At 37.0% G+C, this 20,450-nt stretch overlaps 1 protein-coding gene across 1 annotated transcript; it reads left to right on the forward strand.

Moving 5' to 3' along the window:
• Positions 1-4,831: 4,831 nt before the first annotated feature.
• LOC117331476 (MICOS complex subunit MIC19-like) lies at positions 4,832-12,562 on the forward strand. Its single transcript, XM_033890204.1, has 7 exons — positions 4,832-4,961; positions 5,785-5,827; positions 6,253-6,305; positions 8,315-8,434; positions 9,496-9,566; positions 9,939-10,074; positions 12,150-12,562. Exons 1-7 carry the CDS (start codon positions 4,908-4,910, stop codon positions 12,177-12,179), a joined length of 507 nt encoding a protein of 168 aa, XP_033746095.1. The 5' UTR covers positions 4,832-4,907; the 3' UTR covers positions 12,180-12,562.
• The last annotated feature ends 7,888 nt before the right edge of the window (positions 12,563-20,450 follow it).

The following is a 20,450-nucleotide window of genomic DNA, read 5'->3' on the forward strand; positions in this document are numbered from 1 at the left end:
CCTCAAACTTCATGTGTAGTTTCCAGTTGGTCCGTAGTTATGGTAAGTACATTAAAATTTTTGACAGAAAAAGAAAATGGACGACAGCTGGCCATCTTTGATTTTTAGCCCACCATCATCAGATGGTGGGCTATTCAAATCGCCCTGCGTCTGGTCCAACCGTCCCTCCGTCCGTAAACAATTCTTGTTATCGCTAATCCCCAGAAAGTACAGAAGGGATCTTTCTCAAATTTCATATGTAGGTTCCCCTTGGTGCCTAGTTATGCATATTGCATTTTGAGACCAATCAGAAAACAACATGGCCGACAGGCAGCCATCTTGGATTTTGACAATTGAAGTTTGTTATCGCTATTTCTCAGAATGTAGTGAAGGGATCTTTCTCAAATTTCATATGTAGTTTTCCCATGGTCCCTAGTTATGCATATTGCATTTTGGGACGAATCGGAAAACAACATGGCCGACAGGCAGCCATCTTGGATTTTGACAATTGAAGTTTGTTATCGCTATTTCTTAGAAAGTGCTAAAAGGATTTTTCTCAAATTTCATATAGGTTCCCCTTGTTTGAAAAGTAAGAGGAAGGGAAAAATAGAGAAAATATTAATCTGACATGGAATCTATAAAGATCATTCAATGGTGGGCGCCAAGATCCCTCTGGGATCTCTTGTTATAATTCAAGTTTGTTATTGCTAAAAAAAAGTACTGGAGGGATATTCCTTAAAGTGTATTTGTAGGTTCCAATTGTTCATGTTATCAGATTAATAAGAGGAAAAGAAGTGTGAAGGTGAAAAGGGAGAGAAGATCTGTCCATGACACAGCTAAAGATTATTCAATGGTGTGTGTAAAGATCCCTCTGGGATCTCTTATGATCTCTTACAAGATATAACCTAGAACATTGTATGGCGATAGGGACTTGCATTTTGTATAAAAAGAGGGGTATGGCCTCTAGGAGAAATGGAGACAAAGTTGACCCAATGTTAAGGTTAAAGTCTTCTTTTCCACATTGAGATAAAGATTTAAACAATATTTGCTTTGGAATATACTGGTGTGGATACGGAGGATGTAACTCCCTCTCTATCAGGCACACTGGGTGAAATACAGATCCTCCAGTTCAGGTAATGAAATTAATTCTGTTCGAAGCATCATCTGGAAAGGCAGCTCAGCATTTTCTGTAAACAAACAGTATAGCGTAATTGGAGTGGTGGACTCCCAAGATCCGGTAGCATGTGAGTGCATAAAACTTCCCACACATACTCGTTACATTCACACGTATAAACTAGCACACTTCCATTCACAATGGTGCACATTGATTAGCATACACTGTTTTCAATATAAAATACACAATCACTATTACTCGCACACATTCCAAAACTAAAAACATACTCTCATACTACATATATTTTACATTCTGAACACATATATTCACACTCACAATTAATAAATCAACTATAATTCAACAAAATACTCTCATACATACACAAATACATACTTCTGCTAAGGGACACAACTCTCAAACAAAGGTAAATAACTCACAAAATCCATTCCCGTTACATTCCTCCCTCTGAAAAATAGACAAATGTTATTTTCTAATATATTAACATTTTGTCTCAAAACACAACGGAAAAATAACAAATATGTCAAATATTAAAAACAATTATATCACGGCACAATTATACATGTCACAGTTAATGTCCCAAATATTCTAGGAAAGGTCCACAGATCCACACGCGAATCGCGAAGTCCAGCGACACACCTGGCGCGAACGCGAATCGTTCATGAAGCGCGGCCGACGATCCAAGGCCTCCTTCAATAAATGGTACTGGCTTCACGGTAACTCTCGTCTCTGGTCAGCCACACTGGTACAGGTATCTTCGCCATTCAACTACAGACCATCCTGCAGTGTCCAGCTCACATAGAACTCATGTTAACCAAGTACACAAGGCACAGACACGGCCAAAACTTTTGCAATTAACCACACAGAGATCAGCAAATACTACCTGGTAACCAGAATTCAGCAAAGAAACCTTCACAACTCTACCACTTAAAAATGCTACCATAAAACACCGGAGGCTATGTTGGATACACAGGTATTTATTCACCTTCGGTATAACAAAACATATTTAAAACCACTACACCAATCAGACAGCCTTATATGGACATTCACTAGCTCTATGTCCTTTCCGACGACAACAGTAGCAAAGACGACGACCTTTGAATCTTGTCCTGACCGTTTTTTCAAACTTTTCAAGAAGAGCCTCCATCTTTCCTGAAGTCAGAGTAGTATGACTAAATGTATTTGACTCAAACCAAAACTTTGGATGAACGACTCGTACTGATTACCCAGAACCACAGCCTCAGATAATGTCTTGGGATTGTTCAAACAAACATGTTTCCTTAGCTCAAAATCCGGTATACCAGCTATGAACTGTGAGATGACATACAATTCCCTCTCGCTCTTCACAGACTTTGGAAATACCTTCCTAGCAAGTATCTGTAGACTGGTCCCATATTCTGCTAAACTTTCAGACTCTAGATACTGCCTGTTCTTGAAATATGAACGAAATGTTCACTCAAGACCTTCAGGTTCAAACCGTTGCCTAAGCAAATCAACAATGATGTCAAAATCCTCCAGCTGACGAGAGTCTAGACCATGGAGTACCTGTCTAGCTTTACCCTCAAGTGACAATGCTAACTGTATAGCCATCTCCCTAGTATTCCAACTATTCCAAACACTGACCTGACCAAAATGCACAAGGTAGTCATCAATATCTAATGACCCATCAAAAGGCAAATGCTCCTAATGCTTCCTATGCACAAACTAATTCATTGTCTGGATACCCATATCAACAGTAGTCCTATGAATCTCAGTCTTAGCATTGCTACAACTAGGGTTGAACTTGACTTTACAGCCAACTGGCTGACAAACTATAGGTGGAGTGGACACACAACAACTGGTCGAGTTCACAACACTACATGACTGAACTGATGAAGCAGTACTGTATACCACAGACAATGTAGGACTGATACTAAAGGACTTCAACAGTGCCTCCATAGTAATTATCAAACACAAATACACATTCAAAGTATGGATGACTAAAAAAATGCTCACGGCACCAATTCTGTAACGGTTTGATTTTCCCTACAAACCAGGTTCTTAATTTTACTTGATAGTACCGTGCTTTGAACATATAAACCACACAAGAATTAAATACATGTCCTACATTTATTCAACACTATCATTGGCAAAACATAGACTGAAGGAAAGTAACCAGCCAATGGCTTCTATTAAGTGTAAGGAAAGTATAGAAGGGAAGCAAAAAACTTCCAACAATGAAGTATCTTTTTTTTAAGTTTTATATCAACAATGAAGTATCAGCCAATGGCTTCTTTATCTTCATACAACTTCCCACACATGCCGATTGATTGATTGATTGATGGGGCTTAACGTCCTTGTTCCGGTTATAACCGAGCCTAGGACACCTTCCCACACATACTCGTTACATTCACACATATAAACTAGCACACTTTTCCATTCACAATGGTGCACATTGATTGGCATACACTGTTTTCAATATAAAATACACAATCATTATTACTCGCACACATTCCAAAACTAAAAACATACTCTCATAATACATATATTTTACATTCTGAACACATATATTCACACTCACAATTAATAAATCAACTTTAATTCAGCAAAATACTCTCATATATACACAAATACATACTTCTGCTAAGGGACACAACTCTCAAACAAAGGTAAATAACTCACAAAATCCATTCCCGTTAACTACAAAAAAATTGTACTTTTGTACAGGAGACAGTTGTCAGCAAATAGACAATGTTCTGCTTCAAAGCCAAATGGTTTATTACAACAGCTATAAGGGTCAGCCTTTAGCCCAATCTTAAAACTTTGGAGAATTAATTGGTCCCTGGGTTATAACATATGTGATGGTTCATCAATATTGGTATTTCAGCTTCATAATACTTAAGTAACATCAAGCGTTTGTCAGCTCTTGGATGGGTGACTGATCTGTTGTTCCCCTGCACATTATATTTGGTGGTAGTGATCAGGCCTAGTATTCTCTATAACAACAAGAGGAAAGAAACCCTCTCACTGTACCCAAATCCCTGCACTTTTTTACTTCTTTTAAAAAGCATACAACGATCCTTCCGTAACCGTAATCGTCATTTTTGACGGAGGTTTAATAACCAAAGAAGAAGAAGAAGAACAGAGTTGTGTATGCTGAGGATGTCACATGAACCCATGGAAGCTTTGTCGAAGCTATGAATCGGTGAAGGGGGTTTACTGTGTCGGTTAATTGATGGGGGCACATCAGCTGTATGTTACTTAGTCCATTGGCTAGCTTTTGTGGCAGTGTGGTTTAGTGTCCGTTTTAACCCCAGTGCACGTTACGTATACAATTGTTGGGTTTGAAGAGACACATTGAATTATACAATACTATACTGTACACATTACAGATCTTGAAATGGGAAATAAATAAGCAACTACAAAATTATGTCATTTTTCTCCAAATATTTAGTTTAAAGTAAAGCCTTATGGTCTTGGGGTCTTGTGTTGTCATTGTTATGTCATTTGGACTTCAGTTATCTTCTCCACAAGGGCTGAAGGGGACTAATTTAACAACATTTCATAATGAAAATTCTCTATATTTATATTTTATCTATAAAAAACTATAATGTCAGAATAACATATAATATTTGAAAAGAACTAATTTGATTCGCTGATGACTGAATACATAAAGACATGGAAGTTACGTTTTCCGAAATTGTTTTTTCCGGCGTGTTTATCCTCGTATTACGCCTATCCAATTATAAAAGTATTCAACTTCCGGTGGTATCTTCCGGTAAATTCACCGGCGAGAAGGTGACTTTTGAAACAAAACATGGGAGCTTCTGACAGCAAGCGGACTGTAGTTGTGGACAGGGATGATATTGCAGTAAGTTTTTCTGCAAACGTAGAACTGATCAGCTCTTGCATGACGATCATTTTTTCCTACGCAACTTTCACTTTTACATACCTTGTTATGGGGTTCACCCCGGGTTGGGAACAGACTCAGCACAGGGACATGTCTAGTCTTATATTACAAAATAGCCGGAAATACCTATATATATGGGTATTTCTGGCTAGTCTTATATTAAAAAGTAGCCAGAAATACCTTATATTAAGAAATAACCAGAAATATATATATAAACTTAAAAGTATTTCTGGCTATTTTTTAATATACAATGTAAGACTAGACATGCCCCTGTGGGCTGAGACTATTTGGAGAGGGATCATATAACGTTAGGGACAGATTTGTCGCATTAATAGACATTTGTAAGCAATTTGCCAATTTCTTCTTCAACTTACCATGTGTAATCCTTGGGAGAGTTATATGCAATGTCAAATAAGCACATTTCAAAAATATATTGTTGTCCGGGCACCTGGGTTTGCAAATGGTGCCTTTTAAAAGATTAAGTTTGGTTTTGTACTTTTCAGTACTTATAGTACAGTAGTGATATAATGGAATTACTGGAATACTTTTTAGCCCACTTGGCTCGAGTGACAGGTGATGCAATTAAAATGCATGTATGACTCGCTCACTTTCATTCAAGTTAGACATTTCCTCATCACGCATGCAGATTTTGCGTGCACTGGTGACATTTTATGCCTAGTACACCTGGTTAGTCTACAACATGAAAAATAATTATGTTATAAATGACTTACTAACAATGTGCTTCATTTGCAATTTTCATCAATAATCTATATATAAATTTCAGGTTACACAAAGTGTGATAAACAGATTATCTGGCCGAGAGAAAGGTAAGTATCAAACAAATGTTAATGACTGTAACCCTTATAAAAAAGAATCCTACTGGTTAATAGTAAAATAGTCATGGTGTAGCTCTCTATTAACAAAGTGGAGTTATGTTTCTCTGTTTTATATACCCTACCAGAGAAATGTTACAAAAAGACTTGTGTACATCCCCCACAACTTTTTAAATTATGGCTTGTGAACATTATCCATACCCCTCTTGTTTTAAACCTATCAGCTGAGGTTGCAGGTTTGATCCCTGATGGAGGCACACTACTCGCTTTGTTGTTACAGATGATTTGTTGTATGTTTTCATTTTATGAGAAGTTTTAGTACAGTATCATAACTGACTATTCATAGACTTCAGCAAAAAGAATAATCATCCCAGCGCTTACAGTGGAACAAACTTATTGTACAGTATTTCCTTTTACAGGGCCACCGCCAGCACCAGAACCTGAACCAAAATCTGGAGGTGGAATGGACTTTGTGAGTGTCTGAAAATTCCAAATGAATATACAATAGATCGTACTACAGGAAATGATGTCTATATTATATTATAATCATTTTTGAAAAATGAGATGAATGTCAGGTCAGTGAAAAAGGCCTTTCAATCTACTTTCACAGCATTGTGGAGGGATTTCTTTCTGTTTGGTGTAGCTGCCTTTCATTCCTCTATGCCACTGGAAAGAAAAACTGTTGTGAAAAGAAATGAAATAAGAATAATGTACTAAAAGAGTAAAGATTTGACTCTATATGTAGTGTACTGGTGTATATAACAGGAATGTTTGATTGTGTGCCTGTAGTGTACTGGTGTATAATGGAAATGTTTGATTGTGTGCCTACAGTGTAATGGTGTATATAATAGGAATGTTTGATTGTGTGCCTACAGTGTAATGGTGTATATAATAGGAATGTTTGAGTCTGTGCCTGTAGTGTACTGGTGTATATAACAGGAATGTTTGATTGTGTGCCTGTAGTGTACTGGTGTATAATGGAAATGTTTGATTGTGTGCCTACAGTGTAATGGTGTATATAATAGGAATGTTTGATTGTGTGCCTACAGTGTACTGGTGTATATAATAGGAATGTTTGAGTCTGTGCCTGTAGTGTACTGGTGTATATAACAGGAATGTTTGATTGTGTGCCTACAGTGCACTGGTGTATATAATAGGAATGTTTGATTGTGTGCCTACAGTGTAATGGTGTATATAATAGGAATGTTTGATTGTGTGCCTTCAGTGTAATGGTGTATATAATAGGAATGTTTGAGTCTGTGTCTGTAGTGTACTGGTGTATCATATGAATGTTTGATTCTGTGTCTGTAGTGTACTGGTGTATATAATAGGAATGTTTGATTCTGTGTCTGTAGTGTACTGGTGTATATAACAGGAATGTTTGATTCTGTGTCTGTAGTATACTGGTGTATATAACAGGAATGTTTGATTCTGTGTCTGTAGTGTACTGGTGTATATAATAGGAATGTTTGATTCTGTGTCTGTAGTGTACTGGTGTATATAACAGGAATGTTTGATTCTGTGTCTGTAGTATACTGGTGTATATAACAGGAATGTTTGATTCTGTGTCTGTAGTGTACTGGTGTATATAACAGGAATGTTTGATTCTGTGTCTGTAGTGTACTGGTGTATCATAGAAATGTTTAATTCTGTGTCTGTAGTATACTGTGTATATAATAGGAATGTTTTATTCTGTGCCTACAGTGCACTGGTGTATCATAGGAATGTTTAATTCTGTGTCTGTAGTATACTGTGTATATAATAGGAATGTTTGATTCTGTGCCTACAGTGTAATGGTGTATATAATAGGAATGTTTGATTCTGTGTCTGTAGTGTAATGGTGTATATAACAGGAATGTTTGATTCTGTGTCTGTAGTGTACTGGTGTATATAATAGGAATGTTTGATTCTGTGTCTGTAGTGTACTGGTGTATATAATAGGAATGTTTGATTCTGTGCCTACAGTGTAATGGTGTATATAATAGGAATGTTTGATTCTGTGTCTGTAGTGTACTGGTGTATATAACAGGAATGTTTGATTCTGTGTCTGTAGTGTACTGGTGTATATAACAGGAATGTTTAATTCTGTGTCTGTAGTATACTGTGTATATAATAGGAATGTTTTATTCTGTGCCTACAGTGCACTGGTGTATCATAGGAATGTTTAATTCTGTGTCTGTAGTATACTGTGTATATAATAGGAATGTTTTATTCTGTGCCTACAGTGTACTGGTGTATCATAGGAATGTTTAATTCTGTGTCTGTAGTGTACTGGTGTATATAATAGGAATGTTTGATTGTGTGCCTGTAGTGTACTGGTGTATCATAGGAATGTTTAATTCTGTGTCTGTAGTGTACTGGTGTATATAATAGGAATGTTTGATTCTGTGCCTACAGTGTAATGGTGTATATAATAGGAATGTTTGATTCTGTGCCTACAGTGTAATGGTGTATTTAATAGGAATGTTTTCTTTTCTTTAGGATTATGCAATTCCATCCAGTAAAATAAGACAAATTGAATCGGAATATGAAGAGCGATTGAAAGCAACAGAAGAGAGAGAAGCAGTATCAAAAGCAAGACTGAAAAAATACGAGGAACAGGTCAGGTTATGTTATTGTCAGGGTACATTAAATGAAACAATACCATATTTATCTTGTAATAAATCCACTCCCACATTTGACCTGATTTTCGGCACTGGCCTCTGGACTTATTGCTGGATAAATTTGGTACATCTTTGTATTTGGATAGTCATTTGTATCATACTATGTCCCTTCCCTGTTGGGACAAACCCAATGAACTATCGCCCTTATTCACCAATAATAAAGGCATGAAACAGATTTTTTAGTTACTGAATGACCCAAAATAATCAGATATCAGCGATCACAATCAAAATGATGCTTCATCAAAATCATTTTTAGCTTACCGGTCACGAGTAACGAGAGCTAATGCTGTCACCCCGGCGTCGGCGTCCCACCCCAAAACTTTAAAGTTTTTTGAAATCTTGTAAGTCCAAAAGTATACACCTCATGCCCTTCTTGTGATTTTTTCGCATTTTACCATTTTGTGGACTTAACTTTTTTGGCACCAAAACTCACTTTAAAGTTTTGGGGGTAAGTCCAAAAGTATACACCTATCACCCTTCTAATTTGGTTTATACATTTATTAGAGATCCAGGAGTGATGCTGTGGCAAATCATGCGGAAAAATATTGGCATTTTGGCATTTTACTATTTAGTGGACTTACTTTTTTTGACACAAAAACTCACTTTAAAGATTTCGGGGGTTAGTTTTTAAAAGCTTGTAAGTCCACATCCTTCTTATTTGGTTTGTACATCCATTAGAGGTCTAGGAGAGATATTATGTGACATACAATTTCAAAATGACGTGCTTATACATAAAAAATGAATGCATAGTGTGATTGCTGCCGCCGGAGAGCTTTCGAAATCATTGATTGCACTTGTAATGTTTGGACCCATTCATTCAGATGTTCCAAGCTGGCCAATGGTTCTGACTGTCGACTGACTTGTTTAGATTTTCTACCAATTGTCCTGGGAAACAATCAAACACACTTAATTTACATTTACAAAGAAAGAAAATCAGGTAACAAAATAGAATATTATTTAATTTAATTTTCTCTTTTTTTTTCTTTCTTTTTTTTTCAGAGTGAGCAACAATTACAGACTCAACAAGAACAGTTTTCTCGGGCTATGGATGATTTAGAAAAGAAATTTATGTAATTATGACTTATCATAATTCAAATGAGGAAACTTGAGCATAACTCTTTTCTGACATGCTTAACTGTGTTTACTGGTATTTGAAGATCCTGTAGACTTATCTTGTCTGTGTGGTCATGTTCAGTTCCTATACATAACAATCTAGCTGTACATAGCTGCATGAATAGAAAATAAAGATGAAAGGAAATATCTAGTTATTCTGAATAAGATACTATGTTTTGTTACCATTACATATCACTTCATTCAAATAAGTCTACATTCAAGACTTGAATGTACTATCATGCTATTAGTGGTGCTCTTGTTGATAAAATGACATTAATAATTTGAAATATTTGTGATTTATATGTTGGAACACTTTTGTTATCCAACAGACGGAATACTGGGTCACCAGTCTGTCAGGACATTCAGCAGGATGTGTTTCATTGTTACCAAAGCAACCCAAAACAGACACTAAACTGTTCCACACATGTCCGAGCATTTACATCCTGTGTAGATGACGCTCGCAAGGTATATACTAACATTAAAACCTTATTCTGTTTCTTTCTGTCATTTGAATGTTGAATTAATGCAACCATGCATTATATTTTGTTTCTGAACCAGAAATTTTAGTTATTGTGTATGTCAGACAATATTGCTTGACAGCGCAGTAGTGGCATCAGAAAATCTGATAATAGAATGAAAATATTAACTATTTACATCCATCTATTAATTACTGTAGCAGTTGTTCCAGGACTGGATGAAATCCAAAGGAAAGCTTGATTTAGTAGAAAACTTCTATACCTTTATACATTGTAAAGTCAATCAGAGAACCAGACCCGGGACAGGTGACCCCCATACCTATATATGGTCAATCAGAGAACCAGATGATGGACAGGTCACCCCCATACCTATATATGGTCAATCAGAGAACCAGACCCTGGACAGGTCACCTCCATACCTATATATGGTCAATCAGAGAACCAGACCCTAGACAAGTCACCCCCATACCTATATATGGTCAATCAGAGAACCCAACCCGGGACAGGTGACCCCTATACCTATATATGGTCAATCAGAGAACCAGACCCGAGACAGGTGACCCCTATACCTATATATGGTCAATCAGAGAACCCAACCCGGGACAGGTCACCTCCATACCTATATATGGTCAATCAGAGAACCAGACCCGGGACAGGTCACCCCCATACCTATATATGGTCAATCAGAGAACCAGACCCGGGACAGGTGACCCCTATACCTATATATGGTCAATCAGAGAACCAGACCCGGGACAGGTCACCCCTATACCTATATATGGTCAATCAGAGAACCAGACCCGGGACAGGTCACCCCCATACCTATATATGGTCAATCAGAGTACCAGACCCGGGACAGGTCACCCCTATACCTATATATGGTCAATCAGAGAACCCAACCCGGGACAGGTCACCCCTATACCTATATATGGTCAATCAGAGTACCAGACCCGGACAGGTCACCCCCATACCTATATATGGTCAATCATAAAGAGAACCAGACCCTGGACAGGTCACCCCCATACCTATATATGGTCAATCAGAGAACCAGACCCGGGACAGGTCACCCCTATACCTATATATGGTCAATCAGAGAACCAGACCCTAGACAAGTCACCCCCACACCTATATATGGTCAATCAGAGAACCGGACCTGGGAAATGTGACCCCCATACCTATATATGGTCAATCAGAGAACCAGACCCGGGACAGGTCAACCCCATACCTATATATGGTCAATCAGAGAACCAGACCCTGGACAGGTCACCCCCATACCTATATATGGTCAATCAGAGTACCAGACCCGGGACAGGTCAACCCCATACCTATATATGGTCAATCAGAGTACCAGACCCGGGACAGGTCAACCCCATACCTATATATGGTCAATCAGAGAACCAGACCCTGGACAGGTCACCCCCATACCTATATATGGTCAATCAGAGTACCAGACCCTAGACAAGTCACCCCCATACCTATATATGGTCAATCAGAGAACCAGACCCGGGACAGGTCACCCCCATACCTATATATGGTCAATCAGAGAACCAGACCCGGGACAGGTCACCCCCATACCTATATATGGTCAATCAGAGAACCAGACCCTAGACAAGTCACCCCCACACCTATATATGGTCAATCAGAGAACTAGATCCGGGACAGGTGACCCCCATACCTATATATGGTCAATCAGAGAACTAGATCCGGGACAGGTCACCTCCATACCTATATATGGTCAATCAGAGAACCAGACCCGGGACAGGTGACCCCTATACCTATATATGGTCAATCAGAGAACCAGACCCGGGGTGACCTGTCCCGGGTCTGGTTCTCTGATTGTGACCTGTCCCGACCTCATTCCTTAAAAGCTGACCCCCATACCAGTGAATAAGTGCATTACTATTTTGGTAAAAAAAAATTATGCATTATGATTATTCATGGTGCTATAAAATCATCTACATGTTTTAAGTAAAGTTTGGCAAAAAATATTGATAGTGCTGATTTCATGAATGAAATGATTTAATATTTTGTCTCTTTCTTAGTTACCCATGTCTATTATCATTACAGGATGCCTATGACATGTCAAAGAAAGCCTGACTTGATGTCTACCTGGAAATGTTTGAAGATTCTTTTATACCAGAGGACTAGTGATTTTTTTCTGGACCAAAAATAGAAATCACCAATGTGAATTTACACTGGGACTTGATACCAGTGTTCTATTTGACAAAGTTTATTTAATACCTTAACCAATTAATTAGGGGAACTACTTTGGCTGTGACAAAGATATACAGAAAATGGTGTGTTGTGAAAACCATTTTTTTGTTAATCCCTTGCAGATGAGAATGAGTGGGAGTTGGACGTTAACAGTACACATAATGGTAGATTTTACCCTTAGTAGATACCACTGTGAATGGGCTGTGTGGTCGGTGTAGAGGTGAATAAATGTGATGAACTGATAAAAGCACTTCTCTATTATAAAATGTGTTTTTGTAACTTATCACCACATATCGTCTTAAATCTTATTTCAATTGAAGAATTGAAACGGCCATGTCCCAACAGTTATATACAATCAAATTCCAAAATTACAACCATGGCAGCAGATCTGATGGTGTATCTTATTACATTGGAAAGTCGGAAATGATAAGAGGAATAAAAGACAGGATCTTAACCTTTCCCCTGGTAGAACATATTGTAGAGCTGTTACATTTCATGGGAATTTCTGTTCAACTGTATTCTTCATCTGAAAATTACAACACCAATGTGATTTCTCCTATATATTTTTGTAAAAAAATGTCTTAGTGGTTTTTAAGTTTGTTTTAAAACATGTAACATATTGCAACTAGTGTGTCACAAATAATATATATTGGATATTGCATATACAATGTATATATATATGCATATTGCATATATGCAAGAATATTAGCCCAAAAGTGAATTCCGTATTGCAAGAAATATTATTCCACACCAGAAGTCAAATATTGCCTATGCAATTGATTACTTTCTTTTTATGAAATGGGTATTCCTATATGCAGTAGTACTATTTTCTCATAGTTTTTGCAAAGATTCACATGTCTTACAGACAAAGAAAACTGTAAATTTGATCATGAATATAAAATGATTAGCAGTACATATTGATACCACTAAAACCAATGTGTAAGAGGACATAGGTTACCATCAACTTATTTAGACACAATTTAAACCACAATTTGTTTCATAGATTTACACGGAGACCCTTAAAACAAGGGCAGATAATAATAGATTTACACGGAGACCCTTAAAACAAAGGCAGATAATAATAGATTTACATGGAGACCCTTAAAACAAGGGCAGATAATAATAGATTTACACGGAGACCCTTAAAACAAAGGCAGGTAATAATAGATTTACACGGAGACCCTTAAAATAAGGGCAGATAATAATAGATTTACATGAAGACCCTTAAAACAAGGGCAGATAATAATAGATTTACACGGATACCCTTAAAACAAGGGCAGGTAATAATAGATTTACATGGAGACCCTTAAAACAAAGGCAGATAATAATAGATTTATACGGATACCCTTAAAACAAAGGCAGATTATAATAGATTTATACGGATACCCTTAAAACAAAGGCAGATTATAATAGATTTATACGGAAACCCTTAAAACAAAGGCAGGTAATAAAAGATTTACATGGAGACCCTTAAAACAAGCGCAGATAATAATAGATTTACACGGAAACCCTTAAAACAAGGGCAGATAATAATAGATTTACACGGATACCCTTAAAACAAGGGCAGATAATAATAGATTTACACGGATACCCTTAAAACAAGGGCAGATAATAATAGATTTACACGGATACCCTTAAAACAATACACGGTGAAGAAGACCAGGTGTTCCGGATGTATTAACATCTGCTTCATCATGACACCCACCGTACAAATAAAGGTCAAATCCGTGTTAATCAGAATCAGATATGCCTGCCTTCATACGGCATATGGGAATAGAACGCTTCTTAATAAGATGATGATTTCAACCATAAAACTTTCACACGTACTTCATTAAAATCGGTTGCTGGTTTTTCTCAACCGACATCTGTCATGGGAATTCTGATGAGTTGAATATCGAACCAACTAGGACATGTAAAGTCGGTAGATAAAGAAAGAAGGAGTGTGACTATCTAGAAATGGCAAAAAATAGCAATTGGAAATTTGAAATCGTCATGTTTATCATACAATTTACTTGAAAGCAGTTCCTGCAGGTTACATTGTACGTAAAGATCGACTTAAGCAGCTGATGTTGAGCCTGTCTTTCATTTCCACATGGTAAATCCGATCCACATGGTCGTTAATTATCTTGTTGTTAAAAGATAATACATCTTCAATTTACCTCTTTGGTGAAATTAAAGGAGGAAGTGGGGGCACAGTTTGTTCCTATTGATTTTTCTATAAATGTCATTAAACCTTCGAGCAGTCTTACAGATTCATCGTCAGTGTATTTCCTTTGGACCCTAGTTGAGGGATTCATAACTATGTACTTAAAACGCCGTTCGCCTCCCTTGGCGTATGTTTGGAGCGGGGAATTATAGTGCAAAGAGTGGGATTTTTTATATGGAAGAGGCGTATTGTAGGAGTGGGTGATCAAGATTGATCAAAATCCAAATTCCATTAATTCAACTTTCAGAGTAAACAGTATCCCCAATACCAATGCAGCCCTGACTTGATAGTGTTAAGAAGGATAGGACGTTTGGATAAAGGCTTAGCTGAGCAACTTCTCGAGCCGGCAATAAGACGTTGCTTATAAAAATCTCTACGCGTGTAACATGATTCAGATGGGTGAGAAGGAATGTCAGTGATTTCTGGATACGAAATTCACAATGATCTGTAATGTTTGAGTAGCGTTCAACTTAGGATCTTTAAGAGCCCTATTGGTAATTAAATTAAGCTACCGTTGACATGTGCTATTCTACCTCCCCATCTACATTTTGACATTCCAATGACCTATTTTGGTTTCTTCTGTCGACAGTTGGATATCAACACTTAAGGTCCTTCGCATTGACGAGTCCTGGAAGGACAAAACAGCTGTATGATGTCCTTAGAATCACTGACGAATCCTGGAAGGACAAAACAGCTGTATGGTGTCCTTAGATTCGCCGACGAGTCCTAGAAGGGCGAAACAGCTGTATGTTGTCCTTAGAGTCACTGACGAGTCCTAGAAGGACGAAGCAGCTTATGGTGTCTAGCATCACTGACAAGTCCTAGAAGGACGACACACCTGTATGATGTCCTTGGAATCACTGACAAGCCCTAACAGGACGAAACAGCTGTATGGTGCATTTGAATTATTTTTACTCTATTTTATCTATAAGGTGTCTCTAGCATCACTGACAAGTTCTAGAAGGACGACACACCTGTATGATGTCCTTAGAATAACTGACGAGCCGTAACAGGACGAAACAGCTGTATGATGCATTTGAATTATTTTTAATCTATTTTATGTAACTCTCAATTTGCACTGGAAGATGTTCATATCTTTTCCGTGTTGGGTACAATCATTCTCTAGTTCGCGTAAAAGCAAATTTATGACGCATTTTGAAAATCTGAGGAGGCACTTGACAAGATATGTAACGCCTGATGTATGAAGTAGGAGGGGGGAAGATACTGTGGCAACATGTTGGGCAAAACCATAGGAATAAGATTCATTAGATAAATAGAAATAGAGAAAAAAGCAGAGAGTGAAGAAAACCTCAGGCTCCAGTTCACAGACTCGGCAAGGATCTGAGTAATTAGACGTTAAAGAGACACTTCTAAAAACTATCAATTCATATAACAATAGAACGTAGCCTTTAGAATAATGCCCCAACCTCCTAGAAGTAGACATCTTAACAGTACCAAATATTTTCTTATATATTTCATAATCTGAAAAGAGATATAATCGTGTTAAAGAAGGCAAGCTCGGGGTCAGGACGACGACTAGATTATCGTAGAGTTTTATATGCAAGCCTGTTAGGGGGCCGTATGGGCTAGTCTGTACAAATGGTGTGGAAGGAACTAAAAGATGTAGCAACGTAATGAAAGCAATCGGTCCAACATAGTTCTGCTGAATGTAAAAACATAACATCATCGGTAGTTTAGTAGAGAACAGTTACGAATATTTACATCTTAAAAAAATGAGAGCAAATCTGATAAGTGAAGCCAAGGAGAATAATGGTAATCCCAAGTTATGTGGTATTAGATATGCTAAAACGGACAACAGAATGTATTTGTTCAATACTCTGCACGCTTACATGGGATATGGGTCTTGTAGACGTTGGAAAATGTGGCAATATTGGCACGCGCATGTTGATATGAAATCATATTCATAGTCAGTGGTTGGTGATGTCAAACAATGATACCTTTAGTTACTGACCGTTTTATTGTGTTCCATGGAAAAGTATCCCTGACAAAAGTGGTGACGATCAAAACTACAAGAAAATTATTATAAGAACGAGTGGGTTCCCAAGAACGTGACCAGTGGTCATACCAGGCTTCGGCTAGCCTGTCCTGAAGAGAGACGATGCTACCACTGTTGCCATGGGTCATTAGATGGTTGCGGCACGATTCCAAATACCCGAAAAACACATTTGGAGACAATAGGTCGATGTTTACCAAGTTCCATTGTCGGAAGGGTCGGAGGAAAACTGGAAGAATCTCGAACGCTATCTAGAGTAAAGAAATCAGAAAGAAATTATTGGATCTCCGCGACGAAGACAAAAATGGCTGAAAGGTGAAGGATGCATATCTTCTGATATTGATTCTGATTATACACCGTGTACACCGCCACATTTTGGTACATTTTTGTGACAGATGTAGAAGCATGTTGATACCGTTCCCTCCCATAAGGTATCATTCGTAGGGAATACTTACATCACGGAACCCAGGGATGTCTAAGGTATCTCTAGACGTAATTAGATTGAATGTATGTAGTACCGTTTTCTCGGGAACTTGCACAACATTTGCCAGATCGACAAAATTTAATTTAGATACCTTTATTTAAATAAGAGATATCCCTTCTTATTGACAAATATAAATATCTATATTTTAATAAGATCTATCTGTTTTTAAATGAGAGATATCTGTATATGAAATAGTGATATACGTATTTATAAGATAGAGATTTATTAAATAGAAAATACAGATATCTATTTAAATTAAAGATATCTTTATCTAAATAAGAGATATATCTATCTAAACTCCATATTTCTCTTATTATCAAACTGCATATAAATCTTTATTTATTTAAAATGGAGATGTCTCTATGTTTAAAAATACAAATACCTGAATTAAAAGGTTAAACCCTAATGACTATCAGGGCAAGTTGTTTTGGTTCTTTACTCATTAAATTTTTGATATGTTTGTTTAGATTAGAGATATCTCTATTAATTGACAAAATACGGATATCTGTATTTAAATTACATATGTATCTAATTAAATCATAGATATCTGTATTTGAATAAGAGTTATCTATAATTAAATCAGATATATCGCTATTTTAAATGCATATATCTCTAATTATGAAATAAATGGATATATTCGAAATTAGAATAGAGATACCTGTATTCAACTAGATATATGTGTATTTGAACAGAGATTTCCCTATTCAAAATTGAGATATCTCAATCTGAATACAGATATCCGAATTAAATAGGTAAAACCCCAAACGGCTTGGACCCTGAATGCCGTTGAAAATGGGTCGTGTCGTTGAAAAATGACAGCTTAAAAGGTCCACTGGTCGTTAAAAATTGACTGTTCAACACAAGCTTCACCGATCTACTCCATTTGACGTAAAATGCATGGGTTCTTTGATCGCCTCTCCCTGTAAACGCCCTCTTCTGGGTAGGTATTGGAATAACTTCCACGTCATCGTCCTATAGCAATGTCTTGTCCATTCGTCCGCATATTTTGTTCCGACGGATCATTTCGATATGGTTTAAGTACGCTCATCAAGCCAAAGGATATATTCGGGCTTAGTTGTTTAATACGTAAGTGTCGAGCTAGTGAAATGACGTAACATTACGTGGTTAGAGTACGGTATTCTCACCAATATATGACGTCACAATCACCGGATGGTGGGACAATTCGGGAGAATCGCACTCAAACCACGTCATATTACGTCATTTTCACTATCTTAAAGCTCCCGTATTGTTTGCAGTAAACTCCCGTTGTTTATGACCTTGAAACCATATGATTGGTCCTCATTTTATACGTCAACAATATTCGAATGGCGTAACGCCGTCGAGTATTGACATGCCATTTGATGTACAGATTTCTGCAAACTCTTAATAGTCCAATGTGGTCCCCTCATTCGTAATTTTTACATTGATAATTACTAGTTTATTCCCTATTTACATAATTTATTTACAATTTAAATATTTCTGAAATGCATTCCGTTATTCCAAATTTAGGCTAGATATTTCTTATACATTATTATGCTGCATATAATTATACTTTATGCACATGGAACAGTAAATACTTAAATTGTATGCATGTAATACTTAAATTGTATGCATGTAATGCACATTGTCCAGTCATCCGTATAAATTAGAGAGATCTTCTCTTTAGCTAGTGAAAACATATTGACCATGCTTCACGCAAGTGAAATCGATAAAGGAATAACACATCGCTTGACCTTGAACTTTGACCTAGTGCCCTCGACATTTAGTGTGGTCGATTCGGTCATATTAACTGAGTCGACAGGGCGGGTTTAGTTACGAAGTGTTAAACCATTTTTATTGGGATAAGTTTTCAACGGGGTCAATATTCGACGGGTCGGAGTGAAGAATGCGCTGATGGTTCAATTTTCAATGGAATTCAGGGTCAATATTCAACGTTGAAATCTGGCCCCGTTTTCAACGTTACACTGCCCCTGAACCAATTGGAAACAAATATACTGGATATTACTTAAGCTATACGTGTCCCTTAGTTACCGCCCCTCCTGAAAATAGTAACAGTGGTTATGACCTTGACCCCTAAACCCTGAAACTTGTCCGAGATATGGTCATTAGTATTTGTGTGAAGTTTTGTCAAAATCCAAGGACACTGAGAAGCTGTAAGAGCGTTGACAAGATCTTTCCAACAATGGTATCGGTGACATATTGACCTTGACAAGGCAACCCCGGAACACAAATTATTTGTGAGAAGTTTGATCAAAACCCTCAAGGGATGAAGCCGGTAGAGCGACGACAATGGATTTTCTAAAAATAGTAACGGTGACTTTGAACTTGACCCGACCTGACAACCCTGACTCGAATTTGTCCGAGATATTATAGTACTTTGTATTCCTATGAAGTTTGACCAAGATCTCTCAGGGAATGATACCGCTAGAGCGCGGACAAAGGATTTTCTTAAGATAATGACAGCTAACTTGGCCTTATCCTAAGTTATACGTTGTTATCCGTGATATTACGATGATGGTCGTTTGTATTTGGTGAAGTTTGATCAAAATCCCTGAAGGAATGAAGCCGGTAGATTAATGATAACTGGCATTAAGTACGTACGTAAAATACGGACAGAGAGGAAACCTATGAGTTATCCTAGGGGATAGGTATGTAATGAGTTAAACGGTGATCTTATATGGCATCTTAATCTGTTAATTTGATGAGCTTGGCCGTTGTAGGAGTTGTTTCCCTTACACTCTATTCTCAAACATTTATTCGTTATCTCAGTACTATTTTCCGAATAAAAAGTTAGCAAGATAAAGAAACAAAACCAACAAAACTTGATATGTTTTATGCAATTTTTACAATATTATACAACCTCAATACCATAACTGTCTCATTTGATAATCAAGACAGGAGATACGCCCTCGAGAATGTCTTACAGTAAGTTATTGCACTATTCGTGAACGATGACAGAACCATAATTTTCCACACTCCATGTTTCCTATTAGTATTAAAAGAAGAAGAACAACGACAGTTTCTAAATTACAAATAATTAAATATCGTTTACATGTTAATCATTTCGATTAAAAAATATAAAATATAATTGTTAGCATAAGAGTGAACTGTGCTGTCCTGTTTTTGTTATTTCACTATATTAGGCTACATGTTGTCTTTATTATAAATGACGAATGACCGTTCAGAATGAACCACTGTGTTTAGAAATGTACAACCAGGGACAAATAATAGTATACGTCCCTGGTACAACTGAATTAAATTAATGTAAAGATCTCAAAGATCTGAATTAGTAATAAATTAAATATACGTAGGTAATATAATGACATATTTGTCTTTAAAATGTTTTAAAACGATTGAAACATTATGTGGTTAAACAGATTTTGTAACGTGAATTTTCAACAAATCTTTGGAGAAAACTTGTAAGATTAGACGTACATGTACCTAGAATAT

Source organism: Pecten maximus, chromosome 7 (assembly GCF_902652985.1).
Source record: "Pecten maximus chromosome 7, xPecMax1.1, whole genome shotgun sequence".
Taxonomy (NCBI): Eukaryota; Metazoa; Mollusca; class Bivalvia; order Pectinida; family Pectinidae; genus Pecten; species Pecten maximus.

Excerpts from the sequence above, each read along its gene's own strand:
- LOC117331476 (XM_033890204.1), top strand. The coding sequence starts at position 4,908 with ATGGGAGCTTCTGACAGCAAGCGGACTGTAGTTGTGGACAGGGATGAT. Across the intron at positions 5,828-6,252 it reads ATTATCTGGCCGAGAGAAAG|GGCCACCGCCAGCACCAGAA; the intron begins GTAAGTATCAAA and ends TTCCTTTTACAG. Across the intron at positions 10,075-12,149 it reads GTGTAGATGACGCTCGCAAG|GATGCCTATGACATGTCAAA; the intron begins GTATATACTAAC and ends TTATCATTACAG.